The sequence below is a fragment of the Pelophylax lessonae genome (assembly GCF_965119305.1).
Source record: "Pelophylax lessonae genome assembly, chromosome: 4".
In the NCBI taxonomy this organism is placed as follows: domain Eukaryota; kingdom Metazoa; phylum Chordata; class Amphibia; order Anura; family Ranidae; genus Pelophylax; species Pelophylax lessonae.
In genome coordinates, this window is record NC_138771.1 from 128,023,591 (window position 1) to 128,042,891 (window position 19,301).

The window sequence follows — 19,301 nt, forward strand, 5'->3', positions numbered from 1 at the left end:
TGAGCCAATAATAAATCCTTCTGTTTTCCTCCCCGCCCCCCTCCCCAAATCGCCCCTCCCAACACAGACCTCAGATACAGAGCGACTCCATACATGGTGGGAGCTGTTCCTTCTCAGGGTGGTCTGTCTGTCCTAAGGAAAGCTGGTTTACTAGGGTGACAGGCAGCAGCCTGCGGAGGGAGGTGCTGCGGGTGCCCGGCGCTAGCTATGTCCTAGTACACTAGCTGCACCTAGGCAAGCTTCATTGAAGCCACCCAGAGAGCTTCGGAAAGCACAAATGTGTGTCAGGAGTTGCTGCTGGTAGGGAGGAGAGCTGTAAAATAGTGCAGTAGACCATATCTGATTTCAGAGAAAGGAATAGTGTAGCTGGAACTGTTAGTGGCAGGAAGGAAAGAAAGAAGAAAGGAAGAAAAGATGACCTGGACCAGATAGGAGGGGAGAGATAATCGGGGAAGAGAGTGTAGGTCGATGCAGCGGAGCAGAGAGATCGGGAACTTGTGAAATGGGGGAGAACCGACATGTCAGGGAGTGGGGGAGGCAGGGGCGCCCCTCTGTGTGGCGCACAAGGCACATGGCCCTGCCTTCTACCCCCTAGTTTCTGCCCTCCTTACAGGTATAGTATATGTATAGCCAGACCAATGTAACAACTTAAACATATTCATGCTTAGAATTATTCTTTAAAAAGCACATTGTAACATCTGATTAATTTGTAGCATAACACAGATTTACATACGTGAGTGTACCAATATGAGGACACAAATATGACTGAATTGTAAAAAGTTATCCTTTGTTAAGGGCTAAAGCCAGGCTTGTAAATTAACCAAAACTATCAGCTTCATCAGTTTGTTGTAAACAATCCAACTCACACTATTATAAGGTTCTGTACCAATGACACTTTTCCAGGGAATACATGGAAGTGCAGGTGTGTGAAGGCCTGTGTATAGAAAATGTCAGGATCTCCTGAGGGAAAGGCACACCTTTCCTGAACACTGCATTGGCATCCTCTTTACTCTGACATTTTTAAAGAAGGTGTGCCTGTTTAATTTTCTGCATGTCATTTACATGTTCTGTTTGTAAGATGAATGATCGCTGAGCTTACACTCACTAGTAAAAACCATAAAAGTTGCTCATTTATGTGAATGTACAATGTATATGTAAAAGCGCTGCGTAAATTGACAGCGCTATATAAGTACCTGAAATAAATAAATACATTTATGATGCCTTGTAACCATGCAGCCTAGATGGGTGGCCTATCAAGAAATCTTGTATCTCAGGGTAAACATTGTTGGTTTTTCTCTACAGCAAATTGTAACTGACTGGAAAATGTCAAAGTTGCCGTCAGTATTTTTTGAAATGGGCAAGATGATGAAGGGGGAAATCCTTTCCTGAAAGCTCATTTTATTGTGTTCCTGTCTGTACAATAAAAGAGTAACCCTCCAAACAAAGACAAACTCTGCAACGTCTGTGTAGTGTGGCCAACAATTCCACCTTCCTGTCCTCTTATACCTGAGACCTTTTATTATCATCAGTAACTTTGCAGAGATCTGTAACCACTTTCTTTTCAGTCAAAAAATCCTACTAGTGCCATGTAACGCAGATGCCCAGCTAATAATTGGGTTTTAGGGATGAATGGATCCTTGCCTTGACATTGCTTCCACGCTTTTTCACGGCAGTTAAATAAATATATGGTCAATAGGCTCTCCTATTCTTGTCACCCAGCTCTCTGTACTACTCTAGATGTGGTATGTGGTGGAGCAGGGCTATGCAATTTTTTTCACATTAAGTGTTCCAAAGCATTAGACAACCAGCGTGCCAGTGAACAATAGCACATTGTAGTCCTAGATTGCTTAAAATTTTTGAAATCATAGCTCTACTGCTAATGGCAAGTTAAACTCATTTATTTGTTATGTAATAATTAATGAATTTAACTTGCCATTAGCAGTACAATTATGAGTGCAAAAATGAACTGGTACACGCACAAAACGTGTTCAGGCCCAATGTATGCACTTCACACCCTCGACCATCTCCAATACATACATTTCAGGCCTTGGACTGTCCCCAATGCATGCATTTCAGACCTCTGGCCATCCCTGATGCATACATTTTAGGCCTCTGACTATCCCCAATACATGCATTTCATGTCTCTGACTATCCCCAATACATGCATTTCATGCCTCTGACTATCCCCAATACATGCATTTCAGGCCTCTGACTATCCCCCATACATGCATTTCAGGCCTCTGACTATCACCAATGTATGCACATCAGACCTCAGATCAGCCCTAATGCATAAACCCCAAAACTCAGAACCTCAGATCGGCCCCAATGCATACACTTCACACCTCAGATCAGCTCTAAGCCCTGTACATTTAGGAATGCAGGGTCCTGCTGTAGGTATGTGGGCAAACTTCTTCCGCACAGCATCCAACATCCTCAGTCACTGACAGTGACATCAGAAGCACCACCTGGGTATATAAAGGTGCAACACCGGGTGACTTGTCACAGCTTGGCAGGCCATACTGACTCTGATAGTACCACACAGGCTGCACATGCCATAAGGGGAGAGAGAGGACAAGTACTCTTCATACAGAATACTGATGATGGGGATGTCACGTTCTGTAGCATTTAGTCATGTGACATAAATTGAATAAGTTGTGAGACCGCAGGAGCCCCTGGCATTCCTAATACCCTTTCACCCAACAATCGCCCAGAACCCACTTTGATCAGCTACCTCCCTTCATCCTCCTCCTCAAATGTATGGAGTTGGCCTATGTCAGTGAAAGTCTTCAAGAATTGAAGATGCTGTTAATGTGACTGCCCAACAGGGCAGGGAAGGGTAGGGCTGGTGTGGGTTCTATGAATGCTGTCAAGGAGTTGTTTATGCCAGCCTTTGTAATTGACAGCCTAGTGCGTTGACAGTGCAAATGGCATTGCGGCCCTGCCCGGGCTCATGTATTGGGGGGTTGCTAATGCCTCTGACCGATCTAAAGAGAGATTGCAGTACTACTTAAAGACATTTTAGGATTTTTATAAATAAAGTGTAACTGGATTAAATGTTGGTCTGCTTTAGAGAAGAACTGAACTCTGGAAGCTGTGCCCAAAAAAGGCAGATGGAGGGCAAAGAACTAGTAGCCACTAATGCTTGTTTTCTCTCTGCAGCTGATCCTTTATTAATATTATTATTATTATTCAGGATTTATATAGCGCCAACAGTTTGCGCAGCGCTTTACAACATGAGGGCAAACAATACAGTTCAATTCAATACAGGAGGAATCAGTGGTCCCTGCTCGTTTGAGCTTACAATCTAGAAGGGAGGGTCAGGTGAAACAAAAGGTAATAACTGTGGGGGATGCGCTTATGAAGAAAATGAAAACACAGTTAGGTGTGGGTAGGATAGGCTTCTCGGAAGAGGAGGGTTTTTAGGGATCAGCTAAAAGCTAATAGAGTAGGCGATGATCGGACAGATTATATAGAATTGGGGAGGCTCTGGAAAAGTCCTGGAGACGAGCATGGTAGCAGGTGACGAGGGAGCTAGAGAGCAGGAGGTTTTGAGAAGAATAAAGACAATGATTAGGTCATTACCCACTTGCAGACTGCCGCACGACTATATACTGCGGCAGTCAGCCCCCTACAGGCAAAGTGACATATGGGTACGCCGCTCGCCCGCTCCCGTCCCCGCTCGTTCCTAGCCAGCAGCTCCGATGTCCGCCGCCCACTCGAAATCTCTCTCAGGAGAGGAAGAAAGACAGACGGCTAATGTAAACACAGCCGTCTGTCATTCTCCCTGAAGTAATGACAGAGGCTATGCGATCATGCTATGTAGGATTATATGTCTCTGTGATTACTTCACTAGCCATGCCCCCTAACAGTTAGAATCACACCCCTAGGGACACACTTAACCCCTTGATCACCAATAAAGTTAACCCCTTACCTGCCAGTGTCATTTTTACAGTAACAGTGCATATTTATTGCTGTAGTAATGTCACTGGTACCCCCAAAAGTGTCAAAAGTGTCAGTCAGGGGTCCGATCTGTCCGCCACAATGTCGCAGTCCCGCAAAAAAAAAATTGCAGATCGCCGCCATTACTAGTTAAAAAAAAAAACAATAAAAATGACATAAATCTTTCCCGTAGTTAGTAAACGCAATAACTTTTGTGCAAACCAATCAAAATACGCTTATTGCAAATTTTTTTTTTTTTTTTTTTACCAAAAAATATGTAACAGAAAATGTTAAAAACTGAATTTTTGTAAAATCTTACCTGTACAATAACTTTCTCTGAGTCCTCCGACAGTCGCCGCCTCCTCCAAGTCATCACTGTTGGGTATTGACTTCCACTCCGCAGGAGTAGCTAGGCATAAAGACTTAGTCAAAAGAACAAAGGTGTTTGCATATACACACCCATGGGGGCTGTCCCATCTGGTCAATACCCCCCTGCAGTGACCACTCCCAACTCAGTTTGGTAGCATAGCAGAAGGTAATGAGAAACACAACCCCAAAAGAGGGGCGGGGGCGGCGACTGTCGGAGGACTCAAAGAAAGGAATTTTACAGGTAAGATTTTACAAAAATTCAGTTTTCTCTTACGTCCTCCGACAGTCGCCACCTCCTCTAAGTCATCACTGTTGGGATGTCCCAAAGCAGTATAGACATGAGGGGTGGGAGACGCAACCGTAGAAAAGGCAACGCAGTACCCACATCAGAGTAAGGAATCTTACATGCACAGTAAGAGAACCTGCTGGGCAACAGAAAACAATGCTCAACAGGAGCAACAGCCCAGGAAAGCAAACACCAACAGCCAGGGACCCAGAAAAAAACAAGGGTCCTTCATGGCACTGCCGCACTGAGAAGCTTGCGGCCAAAGGAGGCATCAGCTGACGCCAGAACATCTACTTTGTAGAATTTGGAAAAAGTGTGCACCGATGACCAAGTCGCAGCCTTGCACACCTGGGCCACCGAGGCCCGATGCCAATAGGCCCAGGACGCACACACAGATCTGGTAGAGTGCGCCTTAACAGGGAAGGGTGGAACCCGTTCCTTCAAAGCATAAGCCTGTTCAATGGTCTGTCTGATCCATTTGGCAATAGTCGCTGCAGACGCAGCCATGCCCTTCCGAGGTCCCTCAGGAAGGACAAAGAGGGAATCCGAAAGGATTCTGTAGATGACAGGTAAACCCTAATCGCCTTGACAACATCCAGGGAATGCAGAGCCACCTCCTTACGATGCTTAGGCTTCGTACTAAGCGAAGGCAGGACAATGTCCTCATTAATGTGGAACTCAGAGATCACCTTAGAAAGGAAGGAGAGATGCGGACGCAAAACCATCTTATCCTTGTGAATCACTAAGTACAGAGAACGGCAAGATAACGCCGCCAGTTCCAATACCCTGCGAGCTGAAGTGATTGCCACCAAAAAGGCAACCTTCTTAGACAGCAGAGGTAACGATATCTCCCGTATGTTTTCAAAGGGAGCACGCTGTAACACGGACAGAACCAAGTTCAAGTCCCATGGAGGTAAGGGCTCCTTCCTGGGAGGAGCCAAATGTCGCACACCTTGAATGAAGGTGCGAACCAGGGAATGAGACGCCACAGGGCGTTGGAAAAGAATAGCCAGTGCGGACACCTGGCCCTTTATCGTGGCCAGCGCCCCAGACTGGAGGAAGGCCAACACCCTCGACACCGAGTACGAGCGAGGGGAGAACCCCCCGGACTCACACCAGGTGAAATAGGCCTTCCAGGTATGGTAATAGATTTTACCAGAGGAGGTCTTCCTAGCCTTGACAAGGGTAGGGATGACCTCAGGGGAGAGACCCCTGTCCCTCAGGACCTGGGTCTCAACAGCCAGGCCGTTGAAGCCAGTGACTGTAAAGCAGGATGGAAAATCGGACCCTGAGACAGGAGATCCTCCCGCATTGGCAGCCGCCACGGAGGCGCCACTGCCAGGTGAACAACGTCGGCGTACCTGGAACGGCGTGGCCAGTCCGGCGCCACCAGAATCACCAGGTGCGGTTCCGAGGATAACCTGCGAAGGAACCTGGACAGCAACTGAATTGGAGGAAAGGCATACATCAGACGATACTGATGCCAAGGGCCCACCAACGCATCCGAGGCGTCTGCCAGAGGATCGCGCGTTCTTGCCACGAACCTTTCCATCTTGTGGTTTAGACGAGATGCGAACAGATCCATGCCCGGGGATCCCCACTTCGCACACAGCTTCGCACACAGCATTTGGAAGACCTCCGGGTGTAGGGACCATTCCCCCTGGTCCAGGGTCTGGCGGCTCAGATTGTCGGCCTGCCAATTCTCCACACCCGGAATGTGAACTGCTGAAATCGCCGGTACATGAGTCTCGGCCCAAGACAAAATGTCGGTCATCTCCCGGGCCGCCTGGGCACTCCTGGTGCCCCCTTGGTGGTTGATGTAAGCCACAGCGGTAGCATTGTCAGTCTTTACCCGAACAGGACGGCCCCGAAGACGGTCCGACCATTGGAAGAGACAGTTTTATCTCTCTCAATTCCAGCACATTTATCGGAAGGGAGGACTCCTCCTTCGACCAAGTGCCCTGGGCAGACAGGTTGCCCAGGACTCCACCCCAGCCCGACAGGCTGGCATCCGTGGTAATCACCGTCCACAACAACAGACTGAAGGACTTGCCCTCCGACACCGTCGGGGACTGGAGCCACCACAGAAGAGCCAATCTGGTCTGACGACTCAATGAGACACTCAGATCCAGGGACTGAGGTAGCCTGTCCCACCTGGCCAGGATCTCCGCTTGGAGAGCCCACGTGTGAAACTGAGCAAAGGGTATCGCCTCGAAGGCCGAAACCATCAACCCCAGGCCTCGCTTACAGGTCCTGAGTGACGAGGACGGATTGTCCCTTAGGGACCTGACCTCGGCCTGTAAGGTCCGGAGCTTGTCCTCTGGCAAGAACACCTTCGCCTGAGCAGAGTCCAGGATCATTCCCAGATAGGGAAGACGAACCGATGGAGACAACGTCGACTTCTGAACGTTGATAGTCCAACCGAACTCTTGCAGCATCTGCACCGTGATGGACAGATCGCGCAGAAGGTCTTGGCTGACACTCGATCTCAGAAGAAGATCGTCTAGGTACCCCAAGACCGCAATGCCCTGTGCCCTCAACAGGCCCAGAATCGGCACCAGCACCTTGGTAAAAACACTTGGAGCCGAAGCGAGACCGAAAGGTAACGCCACAAACTGATAGTGGTCCTCCGCAATAGCAAACCGAAGGTACCTCTGGTGACCCTCGGAAATGGGGATGTGCAGATACGCATCCTTCAGGTCTATGGAGGCCAGGAATTCTCCGGGACTCAGGGGGAGGCATCCACCTAACGGAGAGACTCCATTCGAAACTTTCAAACTCGCACGAAGTGGTTCAGCGCTTTTAGGTCCAGAATTGGACGTACTTTGCCCTCCTTCCTGGGCACAGTGAACAGATTTGAATAAAATCCTCGAAACCTGTCCTGATGAGGCACCGGGTCAATCACCCCCTGAGCAAGAAGGTCCCGCAGATCCTGCAGACGCCCAGGAGGCAAATGAAGATTTGAGGCAAAAAATCTGTTCCCTGGCCAGGACAGGAATTCGATCTTGTATCCTGATCGAACGATTTCCTGAACCCACCTGTCCGAAACCCGGAGCAGCCAAGGTTGGAGGAAACCGCGCAAACGTCCCCCCACACCGGAATTGGGTGAGGGGCGGGCGTCCCTTCAGGCGGAGGCGGACTAACCCGCTGAGCCGGCATTGCCCGACTTCTGCTTGCCCACCCAGGGCTTCTTCTGGTTACCCTGGCCCTTGAAGGGCTTGCCCTTTGATTGGTTCCGAAAGGCACGAAAGGACCCCTGATTGGATCGAGACGCTTGCCACGAAAGGACTTGTTCTTCGGGTTCTGGGGCAGCATAGTGCTCTTGCCCCCTGTGACGCCTTTTACCAGGGTATCCAAGGCCTCGCCAAAAAGGCGAGAACCAGCATAGGGAAAATCAGCAACTGATTTCCGCGAGGACTGGTCAGCCGACCAGCTCTTCAGCCAGATTAGTCGACGGTTAAGTACCGAGACACTAGACAGGCGTGCTGCCAAAGGGGCCTCATTTAAGGCCGCATCACACAAATACATGATTCCTTGGTGAATTTGATCCACCATATCCAGCCGGGCAGGTGGAACAGCATCAGACACGAGGTTGCTCCTAAGCACCTTAGTCCAATCAGCCACCGCCTGAGCCACCAAAACGGACGTAAAAATGGGTTTGAGCAACGAGCTTACCACCGTATAGGAATGGCGTGCCAGAGACTCCAACCGCCGGTCTGTGGGATCCCAAAAAACTGGGGTATCCTCTGAAGGAACCAAGGTAGCCTTGTTTAAGACTGCCACAGTGTTCCACCTGCGGAGGCACACACCATCGTGATTCCGTAGCTGGCGCAAAAGGATAAAGCAATTTGAACCGACTTGGTACCAGAAATGGACGTTTTAAAGTGCGCCACAGTTCATTAACAGTGTAATGAAACTCGGCGAGACAGGGAAAAACCTGCGCCGACTTGCGGGTCCTGTGTGTCCCAAACAAGGACACAATGCCCGGAGGACTGGGCTCAGCCTCCGAATGTAGTGTTTCCTTTACAGAAACAATCAATTCATCCATGGTCGCGCGCTCTTCAGGCAACCCCGGGGAGGAAGTATCAACCCCCTCCACCTCAGCCTCCCCCTCAGACCCCAGCGGGTCCAAGGATGAGCGGGACCCTGAAGAGGGCACGCTCGCTGCAGCAGCCATATCACCATCTGAATCAGAAGAGAGAGACACAATCTAGCCCTCCTATCCCAGCAGAAGTCTTTTCAGAGGAAACGCGTCGGAGAGGAGGCGTGTCGTGCCGCCACCCACGTCATCCGAGGTGTCCGTGCTGCAGCCGGACACAGGATACTGAGAGGCTCCACACATACATGCCAATACCAAGACCTGTTTCCTGTAAGTACGTTTGCCTATGTTTTCTCAATAAACCAAGGATAATACACTACGGGCGGTTCATTGTTTCATTACATGGTATGCACTGGAGCCACAAGCCGAGCCATTTCATTAGAAGAGTGAATAATCTGATAGTCTGGGGAACACCCAGGAGGATACCAACACCACTATCCAATCCAACCAGGGGAATTATCTCAGATACGCATATGAATAGAGACATCTGGTAAGAGGCCCCATTGTGTGTCACACCAGGGTGTAATGTGCATGCCATTGCATAGAATTATTGCCTAAGAGATTTATCTATCTGGTAAGCAGGATCGTCAGCTGGTGGTGGGATCCCTTATCACTTTAACATCATTTTTCTTTGAATATTTCGAGCACTTATATGTCAAGATACTTCAATCCACTTGTCATCACCTGAAGGACTTTGATTTTGTTGTGAATCACAGTTTTGGACTTTTGGTCACTTTAGTTGTTTTGAATTGTTTATTTTGACATCTGTATACCAGTTTTCGTCACACTTCACACACTCTGTATACAGTGTAAACTCAACATTTTTGTTGTCTTATACATTTTGTTTAGCGCACCAACCCACTTTCACAAATCTGGGCCTCTTTTTAGCAGCACGTTCAGCCATCAGCATTTCCATATTGGACACCAAGGTCGCCACTACAGCGGCCAAATCAGGTCTCAGAGGGGCCACAGGAGAACTGGTGTCCCCCACCAGAGCTGGGGAGAATTTGCTGTCCTGAGAATCCATTGCTCCAGACGAAAAAACAGTGCAATAAATTTGGTACTGCCCCTTTAAGACCGCTGCGGGGTGCGCAGCCCACCGCTACAGTGACAAAGACTCCCAAACAGGAGAATAAAAAACTGAGCCAGAAATGACAATACAGAAGGTAATTGAGAGAGATCATCTGCAGAGCCCCGCAGAGTGTTACCACCGATGTCCTGCTTCAGAGGAAAAGGAAGTGCTGTCAGAGTGGGCTGAACTATAAGCTGCATGACTCAGGGACAATGGCTGCCCCATAGGACTGAATGGAAGGCTCTGGCAAAATGGCCACGGACGGGGCGTGGCCAGGAACGGCATGTGAGAGGACGCGTCTCACTGAGCTCCCGCTCTGATCCGTACACCGATCCTTTCCCCGGTCTCCTAAGCTGCTCACCGGGTACCGACAGCATCCTTGTACCGTCGGGCACACGCCTGTGATCCCTCCGGCTGGCCTTCGGGCGATGCACCGCCGCAAATTGCGGGAGAACTCCGGGATGTCTGGGCCCCAAGATGGCGCCGCGCATGGCCTGCCGCAGCGGACGAGAGGCTCCGAGAAGCCCGCCACCTCCAGTAAGTCCACCAAGCCCCCGAAAAATCCACCCAAAGAGCCGCAGCGCAATATGCGCTACTATGCACAGAAGTCCCCTGGCTCGGTGGGGAAAGGGAGACCCCCAGACGCCAGTACCAGTGCGGGTGCTTCTGGCCCGGTCAGCCCGGGTGTGGGTGGCCCTGGAGTGGAAGACTGTGCTGTTGAGGGTGAGGAGGAGATGGAGCAGGGTGACGGGGAAGTGGAGGAGCAGCCCACCCTTGCAGATATCCTGCGGGCAGTTAACAGGTGCAACAACAATGTAGACCACCTCAAAAAGCAATTTGGGGGCCTGACAGAAGCGGTGTCCCTTCTTCGGCAAGACCTCCAGAAGGTCAGGGAGCGCACCACGGCTGTGGAGGGGAGAGTGAGTGACTTGGAAGACCAGCTACCCCCCCTGACCAGGGAGTCCCGCCATACTGCTGGCATGACCAGGGCCCTAGAACAGCGGGCTGAGGATGTTGAGAACCACCTTCGGCGGAACAATGTTCGCATTGTGGGTCTGCCTGAGAAAGTGGAGGGGAGAGACCCCACAGACTTTGTGGACTCTTGGCTCAAAGAAACCTTTGGTGGGGATGCCTTCTCCCCTCTTTATGCCGTTGAGAGGGCCCACAGGGTTCCCCCTCGTCCCCTGCAACCGGGCCGCCCGCCAAGGACCATGCTTGCCCGCTTGCTTAATTATAGAGACATAGAGACTATCCTGAGACTGGCGAGAGAGCGGCGGGATATACAGTACAATGGGGTGCGGGTCTCGTTTTACCCGGATTTCTCCGCTAAAGTGCAGAGGAGCAGGGCGAAATTCTTCGCGGTCAAACAGCGTCTGCAGAAACTACATGCCTCTTATGCCATGCTGTATCCTGCGAAGCTCCGTATTATTGCTGGGGGTCTACATCATTTCTTCGAGTATCCGTCGGAAGCTTCCTCGTGGATTGACCACAATGAGCATTCCCTTCGTCCTCGTCAGCTGCCTCCGGAAGATGGTGTGGCCTGAAGATTCTTCTCCGGTGCCCTTTTGCGATGATGACCCGGTGGATGCTATTTGGGGGGCCCTGCCCCCAGCCTGGAGATGGAAGTACCTGTGATTTTTTCCTCTCTCCTGCTACCCCCTGTTTTTTTCCTTCCCCTGTTCTACCCCTGTTTTGCAGGTGCTAATATCCTGGAGACCGTTGGGACTCGAACTACTGTTTGCTAGCTTGGAGCTGTAAGGTTCTGTCCATTCCGCAGAAACCTGGGTTCCTGTAAGTACTTGTGACTTCTCTCCCCCTTTTTGGATGGTTTTTTTTTTTGTTTTTTTTTCCTTCTCCCTCACCTCCCTTTTTTATTTTTATGTGGGGGGTAATTTCCTGTTGTCCTCTACACGGGAGGGGAGGCTGAGCTGGGGTGCTCCCCAGGGACTATGTCTGCGACACCGGTGTCCGAGGGCCTTGGCAGTTGGACTCTGTGTGGCTGGTTGGGGCGCCCTCGGCACGGTGCTCGGTTTTTTGCACTGTTTAGTTGGATGGTCCTGTTGACCTCCCTGAATTGGAGTCCGAATTGTACCTTTACTGTATGTTTACCTGGTGACAGCCAAGATCCCTATTTTGTACCCTATCTTGTGCGATGTCCGCTGATCGGTGTCCCAGCCCCGTCGGGGCTTGTGCTGCTCTGTCGCCCACCATGACGGCTGTCCCGGTTATTTCCTGGAATGTTAGGGGGCTGAGGGACCCACTTAAGCGTTCCATGGTTTCCTCGACCCTGCGCAGGCATTTTCCAGCCATCTGTTCGTTACAGGAGACTCACTTGGATGCTGAGTCGCGATCCTGGTTGCATTATGCCTGGGCGGGCTGGGAATACCACTCCACGCACACCTCCTACTCTCGTGGGGTGAGTGTGTTAGTCCATCGGTCCCTTGACTTTCAGGAACATCATAGTCTAGTTGACAGGGAGGGACGGTTTGTATTTCTATACTGTAAATTGTATACCTTACACTGTATTCTGGCCTTTATTTATATTCCGCCCCCGTTCCATGGGGAGGTCCTTCGCCAGCTTGTATCCTATACTCTGAGCCACCCGGAGGTTCCGGTCTATGTACTGGGGGACTTTAATTGTGTATTGGACGCTCAGCTGGACCGACATTCTTCTGCACTGGGGAGTGGAGGCATGGGCCGATCGGCCTTGGCGAAATTCGCTGAGGAAGTGGGTTGGACGGACATCTGGCGACTCCGCAACCCGGGGACCAGGGTCTTCTCCTGCTTTTCCAAAACCCACACCTCTTTATCACGTATCGATTTGTGCCTCTGCTCCTCCTCTGCCATTAGATATGTTGACAAGGTTGAATATGCCCCCAGGGGTGTCTCAGATCATTCCCCTCTGGTGCTGTGTCTAGCTGTGCGCCCCTCCGCTACCCTGCAGAGGGCGCCGTGGAAACTTAATGCCTTCTGGTTGCACTTGTTCCCCTCACATGATAGGCTTAGAGAGGCTATGCGGGAGTTCTGGCAGGTACATGATGCTGCGGGGGGGCGGGGTGTACAGTGGGAAGCTTTTAAGGCCTATCTACGGGGTTTATTCATCAGGGAGGTACAGGCCATCAAGAGGAACACGGCGGCTCTGGGGGAGCAGGCTGAGGGTTTGGCGACTCAGCTGGAGGCCCGCTATATTGCGGACCCATCTGAGACTAACCGAGAGGGCTGGCTGGCTGCTCAGGAGGCTCTGGTTCGTATTAATTCCTCTGGGGCTGAACGTAGGAGGTTCTTTCAACGGCAGGCGTACTATGAGGAGGGGGAAACCACGGGCAGGTTGTTGGCCAGGATTGCCCACTCTCATCAAACGTCGCCGTCCATTGGGGCACTCATGGGTGATGGGGGCCGGGTTGTGAACACCCCGGATCGGGTTATGGAGGTGTTGAGGGCATTTTACGCTACCCTATACCAGTCTAGACAGGGACACACTGCTGCTGAACTCTCGGAGTATGTAGATGCCATCTCCCTGCCCTGCTTGTCAGATCTGGAGAGAGCTGAACTGGAGGCTCCCCTTACCCTGAAGGAGCTTCAGACTGCGTCGGCTTCCTTCCCTAACTGTAAAGCGCCGGGGGAGGATGGGCTGCCAATGGAGGTATACAAGGAGTATGCGGAGGAGACGTTGCCGCATCTTCTGGAGGCCTTTTTGGAGGCCAAGCGGAATATGAGGTTGCCGCCTTCTATGTGTAGGGCTAATGTTATCCTCCTCTTGAAGCCGGGGAAGGACGGTCTGGACCCCGGGTCCTACCGTCCTATCTCGCTCCTGCAGAGTGACATTAAGATCCTGGCGAAGGCTCTTGCGCTGCGACTCAACCGGGTAGTTGCTTCCATTGTACATGCTGATCAATCGGGCTTTATGCCGCACAAGTCGACGTCCATTAACCTGCGCCGCTTATTCCTGAACATACAATCCCTGGCGGACAATGGGGGCAGTAGGGCATTGCTATCACTCGATGCGCAAAAGGCATTTGACAGTGTAGAGTGGGACTACTTGTGGGTGGTCATGTCCAAGTTTGGCTTTGGTGAGAACTTTATTTCATGGGTAAAACTGTTGTACCAGGCCCCGGTGGCCGCTATTCGGGAGGGTGGTAGGGTTTCCCATCCCTTCTCCCTGTTTAGGGGAACTAGGCAGGGGTGCCCCCTGTCCCCCTTAATCTTTGCCCTGGCGATAGAGCCTCTAGCTGCCCTGATTAGGTCCAATCAGAACATAGTGGGATTCCGATACGGCCCCTTGGAGGAAAAGATCATGCTATACGCGGATGATACCATGCTTCTGTTAGGTGATACCTCTGGTTCTCTGAAGGAGGCTATGGAGGTTATTACTTCGTTTGGCTCGTTTTCGGGCCTGCTTATTAATTGGTCCAAATCCTCCTTGATGCTGCTCGATGATCCCGAGGGTTCCCAGGAAGTGGGGGTAACGGGGATTCCTGTCTCCACTGAGTTTCGTTACTTGGGGGTGCAGGTGACCCTACAGCCCTTAGACTTTGCCCGTCTTAACCTATCTCCCCTCCTTGCCCGCTTTAGGGATAAGATAAAGGTCTGGTCGAGGTTGCGCATGTCACTGGTGGGCAGGGCCAAACTCATAAAAATGATTCTCATGCCCCAGCTGCTCTACGCCCTTCACAACTCCCCGGTCGTGGTCCCCCTGAGGCTGTTCCAGATTGTCAACACCATTTTTAGATCATTTCTGTGGCTGAGCAAGAGCCCTCGTATAAAGTTGGAGCACCTTCAGCGACCTAAGGAGCTTGGGGGTCTAGCAGTTCCAAATCCCTGGCTGTACTACTTAGCCTCCCAACTTCAGCATATTGCACGGGTCATGAGTGAGAAGGGAGAGGGGTCAATTGCAGGCCTTGTGGCCCACATTGTGGGCAGGGGAGATGTGGCGGCCCAATTGGAATCCTTGCGATTCGGGAAGTCTAGTAAGCGCTATCCAACCTATGTCCTTATGCAAAAGACCTGGAACAAGGCTCGTCAGCTGCAGCAGGTACTGGGATATACGGACTATAGCCCTATCTGGAAGAATGCCAGATACCCGGAGCTGGCTGGATTGCCGTACGGGGCTAAGTGGCTGGGACATGGCATCTCTCATATGACCCATATATTCAGCGGTGGGGTGCTCAGATCTTTTTCTGCACTTCGGGAGGAATTTCGTCTCCCCAGGTCCATGCACTTTTATTATGTACAGTTGGCGCATGCCGTTAAGGCCCAGGGGGGGGGAAGATCTTTGGACTCACTTTCCCGCCCCGATATTTCACTTTATGTCTACGGTTTCTGATTTTAAGGGGTTTATTTCCCATTGCTATTCCCTCCTAATGAGCTCCTTCATGGATCGGCACCCTCTTCGAGTGGTTCCCCGGTGGGAGGCGGATGTGGGGGTATTTGAGGATGAACAATGGGAGGAGGCTCTACAGGCTGTGCAGCTGAGCTCTCTGAATGTGGCTCAGAGATTGTCTCAACTCTACATTTTGTACAGGACTCATTACACACCAGCCCGGCTGTTCAGGATGGGGACGAGAGATTCTCCCACCTGTGGTCGATGTATGCGGGACCACGGAGACTTAATGCATCTTCTATGGCGCTGCCCCAAACTTCATGTCTATTGGAAGGGAGTACTCTCGACGCTCTCGGGGGCCTTCGGGGTTACGATACCGGAGGACCCTAAGGTTTGTCTGTTGGGTGTTCTTGGTGGAGTTCAGGCCCCGGAGCTGGCCCTGCAGGCCATCGGGCGAGCTCTGTTTCAGGCAAGGAAATTGATACTGAGGCGATGGATTTCACCAAGGGCCCCACTGGTTAAGGAATGGGTTGCGGCTATGGGTGACACACTTAGATTAGAGAAGTATATATATCAACATAGGGGCAGCGTGGGTAAATTTGACCGCCTGTGGGCTCCGTGGCTGGCTGTGCCGGGGCTTGTTAATGACTTAGGTGGTTAATGACTTACCATGCCTTGCTCTGCACTGTGTCTCTGTGTGGGGGTGTCCATCTTGGCAAAGACAAGTATTGTATTTGATTCCTCATGTCAGAGCGTACAGCAAGATTAACATTGTGAAGCACAGTAGTGACATCACCAAAGATCACTCCAGATTTCTTAAGACTAGCAGTCAAGGGCAACATTGCCTGAAATTCATACTCCAGATACACCAATCAGCCGTAACAATATGACCACTGACAAGTAAAGTGAATAACGTTGATTGTTATTCCAATGAAAAAGAGTGGGATAATATTAGGCAGCAAGTGAACATGTTATCCCTGAAGTTGATGTGTTTGAAAGCAGAAAAAATTAGTAGACATTAGGATTTGAGTGACTTTGACAGGAGCCAAATTGTAATGGCTAGACAACCGGGTCAGAGCAACATTAAACTGTAGCTCTTGTGGGATGATCCTGGTCTGCAGTGGTCAGGCCTACCAAAAGTGGTTCAAGGAAGAAAAAGAGTGAGCCAGCGACAGCATCATTGAGCAGCCAAAGTTCAATAAAGCACAGGCTAGTCTGTGTAGCCCAATGCAATAGAACAGCTACTGTGGCCAAATTGCTGAGAAAAACGAATGCTGGTTCCCATAGAAAGGTGTCAGGGCACACAGTGCATCTCGCAGTGTTTTGCATATGGGGCTGTGTAGCCGCAGACCGGTCAGGGTGCCCATGCTGACCTATGTCCACATCCAACTAAACACAGAAACAAAATTGTTCAATAAGACTTTTAAAATTACTAATCATTTTAAAACTATTCAAACTTTATTAGTAGTCCCTAATAGTTTCTTCTGGTGCCGCATGTAAGGCCAGCCATTGTGACTCGGGCTATGCTTTTTGAAGTTGAAATTGTTGGATACAGTGCTTAGTCTGGCAACATTTAAGAAATATGAGCCTTTGTGGGATGTTGAAAAGTACTCTCTAGCAACCTCTAGTATTGCTTGCTTGTCCAATGTTTGATGTTTTATAAACCTAGAAACCTAAATGTTTTTTCCTTCTTATTGTATAGGTCATGTTGATGCCTTTACTTCAAAGTTCTTTATGTTAGAAGAAGTCACTGCACAAAAACTAAAGGAAAATGTCAGCAACTTTAAGTAAGTGTGACTTTATTGATTTTTCTTTTGTGGTTCCTGGCTGTATTTCTGTTTACCGTGTAGTTCTGGCTACACCACTCTGTGGTGTTTAAACTCTTCCTGTTGCATCCACTGTACTCTAAAATACATGATTCCCAAAAATAAATGATGGGGTCTTCCTCTGACAATGATGGTATAAGGGAGGTGTAGCAGGGACTGCTTCAGAAGTTCAAAGACTAGTGCTGCCATTCACAAAAAATATCAGTGATTGATATGTGCCTATCAGTGACTGCTTTTACACATACACAGCCCCGGCCGATGGATGATGCAGAGCTGCAGCACAGAGTGATCTTTAGGTTTTAGGAATGACCAGTTAGTGAAGTTGGCTTGTGTTATACAAATCACCGAGCCAAGATTGCTTATTGCTCTTTCATAAAAATCAAAGCCCACACTGCTGTGTAATGCTCTTGGATCCATTTGCCAGGATGCTTATGTGTAAGATCTGAGTGATCTCCCACTTTTATGTTAGTCCACAATATATAGAGAATGTATTTCTGGATGTAAGAGGACTTTTAAGGGAGTGACGACGTCATGAAGGTGGGCATCTACAACCAAGGATTTTATATAAAAGTACAATGTATAATAATATTCCAAATAGCCCATAAGAACATTGATACAATAAAATCAAATTCGCAGACAAAACTGCGCTGCGTTTTCATCGCTGTCGGTTGCTGCCCCTGCCATTGCCTTGAAGAGAACACGGTCTTGTGGCTCCACGGCTGGTTCCCTCCTGCGCATGTGCGAAGCGCGCTGCGCATTCTGAATAGTGCGGTGGTGGGCAATGGAGGGGGTCGGGCTTGTGATGTACCTCGCTGTGGCCAAGTCCCCTGGAAGTAGAGACAGGTACCTGTCAAAAACAGGTACCCGCTCCCCCCCCCCCCACTGTGGCACTGGAGGGGGGGAGCAGACAGATAAGTGGAAGTTCCACTTTTGGGTGGAACTCCCCCTTAAATTTCGGGGCCAAGCTCATATATGTGCATGTTGTTTCCAAATTTGATTCTGTTCACTGAGAGCTGGCTGCATATTCAGCAACACTCTGTGAGCTTCTGTTTACACTAATGGGATTTGTGGTTCTTCTACTGTTGTGCTACAATGCATAACAATATAAATCAGATTATTCTATAAGATGCCGGTTCACACTGATGCAGTGCGACTTTTGCAAAGGTGCAGGGGCTTCTTTTGGTGCAACATAGTGCATTTTTAGACCCCTGTGGACTTTAATGGAAACGCATTGAAATGAGAGTACACGAGTTTGTGAGTTTTTTATATAGCAATGAATGGTGTAGCGCTATAAGATAACCATAGAGGTGAACACCACAGTCCATCAGTCTCTAAAGTTTCCACACATATCCACTATAAGGTTAGTAGTCTTCCAAGATTATAGTGTGTAATCCCAAAAGCATGAAAATACTCCAAACTCCGACAACCGAGTGCCACCACCAAGGGAAATAGATTGGCCTCTTACCACAATATCACGATCCTCATTACAGGGATCGTAATCAGCATGAAATGTAATCCAGAGCCACAACCAGATCTCACACCGGCTTCCTTACTGATCGTACCCGCTTCTCTCAAACAAGGTGTATATGGAAAAGAAGGGGAACAACTTCCATAGTGTAACACCATCAAGAGACTTTATTGATAGGTAAAACAGAAAAATGGACACACATTTCAGCTGGAATATCGAGCGTGTAGCATGGAGTATCCTTAATTCAGTAACCCACCGAGAAAATGGCCGTCACGTCCCTTCGTTGGTCACAGCGTGACGTGCCGCAGGCTCCTCCTACGCGTTTCGTTACAATACTAACGTCAGGGGGTGTGGCCTGCGGCTGTCACTTTCAATATATAGGCTGCTAAAGTGGACGGGCGGAGCACAAAATTCATTACCCGTATCCCGGAAGTAAGACACTTGCGTGTCAACATCCAGAACGGGCAGAGCACAGTACTTGCTATCCGGAACCAGGAAATGAGACACTTGCGTTTCAGCATCCGGAACAGGAGGAGCACAATATTACTATCCGGAACCAGAACATAAACACTTGTGTGTCAGCGATCAGAACCGGATAGTAACCTAGTACAGGAAGTAAAACAATAATGTACAAGGCACCAGATTCTAAAAACAGTATCCAAGGATATACATTAGATTGGGATTAGATTAATAACTCAAATAGTGACAACACAAAACATTGTCCAGATGAGACCCAATCTAAAAATTGAAATTGTAGTGTATTTACACACCACCAATTAAATTAACACGATCACACCTGACTTCCCTTGGACACGGCGCCACCCCCCATCGGGCAACCAGATAGGCAAGGAAACTCCAATCACACAACCAGCTTCCATAATAGGTTGCATAAAAGATTACACAAATGAATGCCATAAAATAC

At 49.6% G+C, this 19,301-nt stretch overlaps 1 protein-coding gene across 1 annotated transcript in view; it reads left to right on the plus strand.

The window, feature by feature from the left end:
* The window catches only part of ICE2 (interactor of little elongation complex ELL subunit 2), a gene marked incomplete at its 3' end in the record, with an annotated part of 175,514 nt that overhangs the window by 128,100 nt on the left and 28,113 nt on the right, over nucleotides 1-19,301 (plus strand). The window contains 1 exon segment of the mRNA XM_082253504.1: nucleotides 16,788-16,872. Within this exon segment, the coding sequence (XP_082109630.1) occupies nucleotides 16,788-16,872 (85 nt within the window).